This window comes from Plectropomus leopardus, chromosome 20, assembly GCF_008729295.1.
Source record: "Plectropomus leopardus isolate mb chromosome 20, YSFRI_Pleo_2.0, whole genome shotgun sequence".
NCBI classification, from domain to species: Eukaryota; Metazoa; Chordata; class Actinopteri; order Perciformes; family Serranidae; genus Plectropomus; species Plectropomus leopardus.
The window spans coordinates 5,965,732-5,974,629 of NC_056482.1; the positions used below are offsets into that span (position 1 = coordinate 5,965,732).

The window sequence follows — 8,898 nt, forward strand, 5'->3', positions numbered from 1 at the left end:
ATCCTGAGTTCATACACAGTGTCCAATTTCAACTACAGAGTCCAGTCGTGGGAATAAAATCAGTACTGTAAGGCAAAATTCCGACATGAAATACTTCACTATGGACACATACATATGAATTACAGTGTATATTACTCATATATAACAGAATATTTTTAATGCATCTTATCAGCCGAATTAGGCACTAAATAAGCTTGGGCGGTATTACCGATATACCAGGGTATTTAGAAATGCCAAAGGTATGTATTTTAATACCACCATAAATACAATCACTCCTCTTTCTATTAAACTCATTGTATGTAGTGCACAGCACACACCACTAAAGTTCAGTCTCCAGTCTGTACTGGTGGAACAGGCAGCTGAGCTGAGAGACATCGCAACACGTCGTGGTGAGGGAGAAGTTACAGGACTGTAAACAGCTGGCAGCTAGCAGTCAGGGACCGTGAGGAATAGCAGCATGTCTTTTACATCTAATGTGGTGAATTAAGGATTTATTTCAACCAAACTGGACCTAATGATTGTTGGAACAGTGGACAAACTAGCAAAAGTAACCAAGATGGTTTGCATGAGTTTTATTTTGTTTCTGTAGAGTTTGAATGAAGTGTGTTTTGTGATGACAAGGCAATTAAGCCTCGTCAGTCGTCTGTGACAGAGAGAAAGTTGAATTCAAAAGGTGTACATTTGTATTTCTCTGTTTAATAAGGAAAACAGGCGTGAGAATATTACTTTTCTCAACGTTTTGTGGGTCTCGATTGTGTATTTATTAGTCTGTAAAGTTGAGAGTAACTAGTACACTCTTCCCGAATCTTCAGGAAGGTACTGAGTATCAAATACCGCCCAAGCCTAAAAGCATGTGGTTTTATAGCATAGAAAACAAATCTTGGATGGAGTTTTCAGTAATATACATTTTTGGATTTGAATAGTGAAAACAAAGGCCAACTTTGATGGCTGATGAAATCATATATACAGTACACATATGTATAAACTAACTCCGTAGATCTAATTAGCCAAAAAAAAAAAGTGAGAATAAAAAGAATTAAGGCAGGTGTTTCCAGAAATCCAAATATTTGGAGTCCACATTAAAAAAAGCGAACGCACAACAGTGACATGCCGTAGTTTTACTAACAGAAGGACCCTGCTAGTCATTAAGAAGCTCTCGGGAAAACGAAACTCTCTGAGACTCTCACTGTGGTGTGACACAAAAGTGGAGATCAAGCTCCTTAATCACTTACAAAGGATTGCATTCCAGTCTTATTATTATTTCATTCAACTGGCGTCGTTCTCTTTCATCAGGCTCCGTATTCAGTGTAAGCGATATGCAACATTGGAGAAGCTCCTCTGAAATTCTCTGCACGGTCAGACAGAGAAACCTCTTTAAGGGTTCAGCCAGCTTCACTTCCTCTCATGAGTCATTTGGCTGAGAGAAGTTAAAAAAGTGCACATAGTGATCCAACGCAGTGTCCATCCGATGCTGGCATTATGTGTAGTAGTCCAATTTGCTTTCTATTGTTTTGCAGCCTTTGACGGAGAAGACTCTCTCAGATTTGGGAAAATAGACTAAATCTCTGGCCACCTGATCTGCCACATCCTCGTCTGGACGATGTCCTCTGGCTGTCATCTCGGCCATGGCACACTGGACCACGTGGCGGTACTCCAGAGGCAGAAACGGGACAAAAAAGTCCACCAAGTTCTTGTCGATCAAACTTGTATGCCACAAGCCACCTGAAGGAAGAGATGAACAGATACTTCCAGTAGTACAAGAATACATATTTTACCTCAGATCTAGATTTTGAAAGCAAATGACAACAAAGTATTTAGCAAAACAAATAAGCATGCGTCCATTTTAAACTCACTTTTCTTATTGTTGAACACTGATAGAGAGAGCAAGGTTTCCAGATCTTTGAGCTCGATCTCTTCTCGATCTTGTCCTGCTTTCCAGAAATCTAAAGCTGTCTGGATGATGCTCTCCCCTCCAGCATTACTAGAAGGAAGGTCAAAAACAGGCAAAACATTGAATTTGTCTCCCACTGCAGCAGCAAATGATTGTATCTCTGTGTCTTCATCAAGTGAAACTCAGAAACATTTAAAGTTTTGAACACAAAAGTGTTTCTGTGAGTTGCTGCTCTGTTGGCTCATGGAAATGCAAGTTTTAAGCCCCATCACACAAAACTGCTACGAAGTCCATCTCAACGGCTGCAAACTGGCGCAAAATGTTTCCACGTTGAAAGCACCACATGTTTTCATTACTCCCAAAACACTGACAAAACATCTCCTCAACCAGAGCATAAAATACTGCACCTATTGTCAAGATTAGAATAATATTATTGCACATACATCTGGCTGTTCAAGAAAATGCAGAAAATTTATACCTACACTTCTCCTTTCTTATCGCATTACTGCAACTATTCTGATTTTTTTTGTTTGTCTGTTTTAGTCCTTGCTATTGGGGGGAAAATACTTTCACTTAAGTAGAGCAACCTTTTTTCCCCTCCAATATTTTTAAGTCATTTTTTTCATGCCTTATTCTATATAATTCAAGTGGGCATGGAAAAAGACATTGCCGCTTTTATTTTAAGTTTAAAACACCTTTTACAGAGCAAGGTCATAAAGTGCTGCACTGGAATAAATGTAATAAAGGGCCAGAAGTTTATGCTTCTTTCTTCTTCCTTTTGCAAGTGTGAATTGATGCAGTTTGCGGTTGGAATTCATTATGTCTTTATTTTCGTTTCTCTTTTTTGTAAATACGTTTTTAACTACTGTTTTTTGGGGTATTTCACATGGTTGAAATAAAAACATCAATCAATCAATTTCTCACTTTTCTATGCGGTATATGATGCTGCTGAAATACAAGTCAGAGAGACTGACTGATATGAGATTTGAATTGTTTTTAGAAATGTGTCTGGTGATATACAGACTCTACAAGTGCATGATTTCACTTCTTCCCATGGCAGAGAGTTAAAAAGTAAACAAAAATCGCATTAAGTAGTAATATTGAATAGCAACACTTAATGCAATACATACCTAAACTCAAATATAGTGATGGTATCAAATTGAGAGGCAAGCATATCGCCCCAGCTCTATTTGCATTTAATGTATCCATAAACAGTCCAGTGGTATGCTTTTGTTCCCTGGACTGTTGTCTATCTATGGTTTTAATGCAAAAGTTTGGCAGGTAATGCTTTCGGCTTCTCACCTGAGGAAGATGAAGATGGCTTTGCGGTAAGAAACTCCATCCAGCTTGTCGTAGTAATCCAGGTACGGTTTTATGCTGTCAATCAAGCCGGGATGCATCTTGTCCATCTCATCAAAGATGAACATGGAGTGTGCACAGTTGGTGACGTTTCCTTTGATCCACTGTTGTAACTGAGACTGAGGAGACACAGTAGCATTCATGAAACAGGTCAATTGTTCAGGTCTATTGATTGATCTAATCTGGTCTGGATTTGTCATCATACCTTGTAGGTATCAATCTTAGTCGAATGCGGGAAGTGAAATTCAGAGGTGAAAACATGAACAAAGCTGCTGTCCATTCCCTCTTTGTAAATGTTTTCAGCAATCAGCTTACTAACAAAGTTCTTCCCTGTGCCAGACGGTCCGTGCAGCGAGAGCACCAAGGGCTTCTTCGGGTTGTCATTGCTCATGAATCCATTCACAGCTCTCAGGATGATAGGTGATGCAATGTGCTGTCCGAAGAGTTTGTTTTCCAGGTCAGCCTTAAGACCTAGAGATGGCACGACAATGGCGTGTAATCAATTTCAGGTTCAGTATGATGGGGTTGTGATTGGAATACATGCATTTATGACGTGATTTTCTTAACAATAAAATCAACTTAATACAGTCAGAACTGAAACTTCTTCTGTGTGTAAAGTGTGTAAGACAACTACGGTGACATAAATGAAGAGCCAGCGTTCTAGATTGCTGTATAGCAGCATGGCAGACTTCATGGAAGAGGACCCTCTCTGTATGTAGATATAAATGCTCATTCTAAGGTAACAAAAACACAACAACTCTTATTTTCAGGCGATTCTAACCTAATAAAAACAGAGGTATTCATTTTAAAAACCATTTCAGATAATAGATGCCCCTAAACACTATATACTGGACCTCACATGCCTCACTTACTCACCCTCTGCATTGAAAGATATCCAGGCCGAATTACAACTTTCACCTGGAGAGTAGATCTTCCGCCACAGATTCTTGAAATCGTCATACACCTTTTTGAACGGATTAAAAGCATTTACAAGGACACTGACTGACAAAACAACAGGTAACAACAAATATATTTGAGCTGCTTTCATTGCCGAAACTGCTTAATTCCTGAAGTCAGCAGTTTTATCTGATAAAACAACATTAACACGGTAAGATCTCACTGATGCAGCAGACGAATAAAGCCTCTCTACGGTGATAGCGTCTGCAAGCTTAACCTGTCAAGCAGCTTTTCATGAGCCATTGTTGACGTGTCCTTATGAATGCAGAAGTTGCAAAACAAGCTGAATTTATTTGATGCTGCGCCAGGTGTCTACATACTGGTAAATTGTGTTTGAATGATCTTTGAATACAGTGCTGGGTTACCTGTCACATGACTCCAGACTCCATGAGGCCTGTAAAGCCCCAGTTCACTTTGTGATTTTTGGTAATATGATTATTTTTAGCTTTATTAATGTGTATATGATTAATTATTATCAAAATACAATATAAACTGGCACAAAAAAGGCCATAAAGTGAGTACTGATCAGGTAAGCTTAAAAAATAGGCGTTGAAACCGGGGTCAACTAGGTGCCCACCAGCTCATTTTTGCCCTTGGACCTCCCAGCAGGTTAATCCAGCCATGTCATAACCACCCACAGGCTTGCATTTGTCTTCATGCTGTCTCAGTTCCCAAATGCCTGTACAAATTAAAATGTAGCACACTAATTATATGCAGGGCATGTTGCATTAAGTTACAGTGGCATATATAGATCCCCCCCATTCTGTTATAAAAAAGTTTAAATGTTTTGTATAACTGGATTGAAATTAAACTTGCCAGGAGAGGGCAGTTGCACACTGCAAATGGGAGTTTTTCAACATGGGCCCCCAAAAAATGACTGGACTTTGACAATTTGGACTGTCTGCTGTGGTGGTCTGGGTTTTCTTCTCCCAGATTCAGTGAGTATTAACATCTAATAACTGATTTGTATTCATTTTGGTTTGTCACTGAGATCATTTTGGACTCAATTTGTGTCTTTTGATGCTATTTTGTGTCTCTTTAAGAACATTTTTCTTGTCTTTTGTAAACATTTTGTGTTTCATTGAGGTCAGTTCATGTCCTTTTCCTTTCTGAGAGCATTTTGTCCTGTAGTTATTATTTTGTGATTTTTTTTTTACATAATTTTGTAGCAATATTGTGTCTCTTTGAGGTCATTCTTTTGTGTCTCACTGTTGTCATTTAGTGTTTTGTTTTTTTTTTTTTGTAGAAATTTTGTGTATCTTTAATAATTTTAATTTTGTTTTTTAATGACTTTGTTTATTTAAGAACATTTGGTGTATTTTAGTAGTTTTTAGTTTTTTTGATTTTGTGTCTCTTTGAGGTCATTTTTTGTCTTTTTGTAGTCATTTTGTACCTCCTATAGAACATATTGTGTCTTTTTGCATTTATTTTTTGTCTCACTGAGGTGATTTTGTTTCTTTTTGTATTAATTTTGTGTATCTTAGAACATTTTGTGTCTTTTTGTAGTCATTTTGTATTTCTTTGAGGTCTTTATGTGTATCTTCGTAGTAATTTTGTCTTTGTATTCACTTTGTGTCTCACTGAGATGATTTTGTGTCTTTTTGTAGTCATTTTGTGTCTCTCTGAGGTCATCGTGTGTCTCGTTGAGGTCATTTTGAGTCTCTTCCTCATCGGTACCTGTTATTACATCACATGGGGCAGTTTAAATATGTGTATAAAACAAGTCTAGAGAAAGTATACATCTGTTTGAAGGTGTGTCTGTGCATACATGTCAGACTCTTCACAAAGGTACCGCCCACTGAACCAGAGATTTTAAATCTGCTGGGAGCAAAGGGGAACATTGTATTACAGCTTTGACATTTCTAATTCAGTACTAGCCAACCACTACTCTTGACCTTGTTTATACTTGAGGAGTTTGTCTTCTGAGAGGACCTGGACTGGGTCATGCTCTGGCCTTTAAAGACCACTGAGACAAAGTATGCAATACTGGGCTATAAACACTGTAATCTTGAGTAGACTTAACTTGAAATATTTGAAATGGCAGATTCAAAAATGTCTAGTTATTTTGACAAGATGAGGTAATGCACTCTTTTTTTTTTGCTTTGTGTAATAAGGTCATCCTTTCTGGGAAGCCTTTTATTTCATGAATATGTTTTTACTCTCCGGATAAGGCTCGTCTATTATAAAAGGGTGATGTTTATAGATACCAAATGTTTCCTCCAGTGCTTCAGTACCTCTGTAGCCCCGGGCTCTGCTAGGTTTTGGCGCACTTTGAGGGTAGGATGTGGATGGTGACACAGTGAAACCAACATCATGTGTGAAGCTAATCTTGCAGCTGGATATATACAAAGATGAAATGAAAGTTGTAGCAAGAGAAAGAGCCTTGTGGAAAACACTGGACAGAAATGACACTTACAGGCTTTAATGAGTAGTTAATGTTAAGGTGTCACTGATGTTATAAACAAACTCCTTGAGTAAAGAGCAATAATAAATTCAAATCTGGATCTCCGTCCAAAGAAGTCTGACTTACTTGATCATTATGGTGGTCAAAAATCTGCCAACAAAGGCTGTCTCATGAGACACACGGCAAACAAAAGACCTTCTTTTTTCTGCCGCTGCTGGTGTTTTTCCTTCCTCTCCTCCAGCCTGTCATTGTGTCGGCGTGTCCTTCCTGGTGTGGATGGGGTCAGATGGCGTTCCTTATGTTCCAGGATCAGGGCTTCTCCTCGAGTTCCTCAGGGTGGCTCTTTGGGGAGGGGAAAAGGCACAGCGAGGGGACCGTGACTCCTGATGAAGCCCAGACTCCCTTGTGGGCCGAGATAACTCTAAAGAGAGAGAAAGAATTTGAGCTTCCTTTGATAATGCTGTGAAAGCTGTGAAAAAAAGTGCAAAAAAGCTTAAAAGCAGCCCTGCACCCGCTCTGTTGTCCCTGCTTGAAACAGTTTGCTCTGTTATTTGTCAGCATCTGCACGAGCACTTTCCAAAGACAAAATACCCAGATTTTTTTGTTTACCTACAAAGTTTATGCACTATGTATATACATTTCATGACTTTGGCTGTACAATATTAAACATCATAAACATTAACATTTAAGTGAGCATCAAGGGACTTTATTTGTGACAAAAATCATAAACTCATGGTTCACTCATTAAGGTTTTTTGGAAAGCTCTGGGTCATACTCACTGAGCTACTCACTAAGGAAGAGAACCTTTATTTGTAAAATAATAATAATAATAACGATAATAATAATAACTTTATTTATACAGCACGCTTAAAAAACAGAGTTTACAAAGTGCTTCCACAAACAAGGCAAAGCAAAAGCAAGAGAGGTTTCTAGCAGAGGCAACATAACTGTGGCAGCCAAACAATAATGCTGAACTAAGGCCAGACATTTTTTTAAGTGGGATTAAAAACAGAGAAACAGTTACAAAACAAAAATAACAATAACACCCCATACCAATAAGAGTAAATACAACTCAGTAAACCCTGAAATAATAGTACTAACAATAGAATTAAACACAATAGAGAGAATAAAAGAATGAATTAAAAGATAAATTAAAGACAAAAAAGAGAAGATGAATTAAATCAGAAGCCATTGCATAAAAGCATGTCTATAAAAACGGGTTTTAAGAAGTGATTTGAAAGAAGACATTGACTCTGCAAGCCTCTTCTCCTTGTTCCAAAGCCAAGGGGCCCTGATGGCAAACGCACAGTCACCTTTAGTTTTAAGCCTCGACTTTGGAACAGCCAGAATGGCCAAATGAACATGATTTGATTTTAACAAAATATAAGTGTAATGTTAGGTAACAGGCAATTCCCCGTACTTATGCAACTGTCTGAAAGGTCTGGGCATCTTCTCAATGATCAAGTGGGAAAGAAAAACTTTGCCTGCAGAGTAAAACTGTCTACGCACTGTTGATGTTGGAAACTGATTTGATGACTGACAGAGAAAAAATATTTTGACTGTCTTAAGATGTTTAACTCTGCTCTCCCCAGGTGGGAAAGTCACATCAGTGCCTAAGTGGAGCTCTTTTGTGCTCCTTTATTCCCACTAAATTCTTCAGTGTTGGCTCACTGAGTGGTTAAAGATTGAGAGAGGGTACTTGTAAAGGAGTTGGAGCTTTGAGGGGGAAACACGGGCAACAGGTCAACTTCTAATCTCACTATGAACACAGGGCACCGCTGTCACCACACACTGACCCCCACTCCCCCTCTGTTCCCCTCATTTGACCCGTGCCTTAACCCCCACCCTTGTGGCAACTCTGGCTGGATGCCTACTTAAAGAATCAAACCAGGGCCAAAGCATATTCCTGTAAATTCACCAATGAAGGGATCTGCAGAGAGATTAGGAGACCTGATAAGCGGGAGAATAAATGCCATGTTTTACAGTATAACAGACAGGAGTATGCGGGGAAGTTACTGGTTTGCATTTTAATTGTTATACCTCTTAGCACCACCAGGAGGAGCTCACTGCTTTTGTCTGCCAGCTGATTTTCTTGTTACAATGCAAAATTAATGTCCTTTGGGAAGTGCAAAACACACAAAAACTGGATTACAGTGACTACAAAGCTTCTGCCACAAGAGGAAAAAAAATACATACACAATATTTGGACTACCATGATGATCTGAATCATGTACGGTGGTCACTTAGAAAGCTTTTTAAAACATGTTTTATTTTTCTAAACCCTAAT

At 38.6% G+C, this 8,898-nt stretch overlaps 1 protein-coding gene across 2 annotated transcripts in view; it reads right to left on the bottom strand.

Moving 5' to 3' along the window:
* Window positions 1-657: 657 nt before the first annotated feature.
* Window positions 658-8,898, bottom strand: part of tor1 (torsin family 1) — a 12,951-nt gene continuing 4,710 nt past the window's right edge. The window contains exons 1-5 of one of the 2 annotated variants that reach the window (XM_042509170.1): window positions 4,127-4,387; window positions 3,456-3,721; window positions 3,194-3,369; window positions 1,854-1,981; window positions 658-1,722 (exon numbers count right to left, since the gene is read on the bottom strand). In XM_042509170.1, coding sequence (XP_042365104.1) covers window positions 1,478-1,722; window positions 1,854-1,981; window positions 3,194-3,369; window positions 3,456-3,721; window positions 4,127-4,298 — 987 coding nt within the window. In that variant the 5' untranslated portion in view covers window positions 4,299-4,387 and the 3' untranslated portion in view covers window positions 658-1,477. Of the gene's footprint in view, window positions 1,723-1,853; window positions 1,982-3,193; window positions 3,370-3,455; window positions 3,722-4,126; window positions 4,388-8,898 lie in introns of those variants that run through there. The other variant, XM_042509171.1, reaches the window with a different exon arrangement.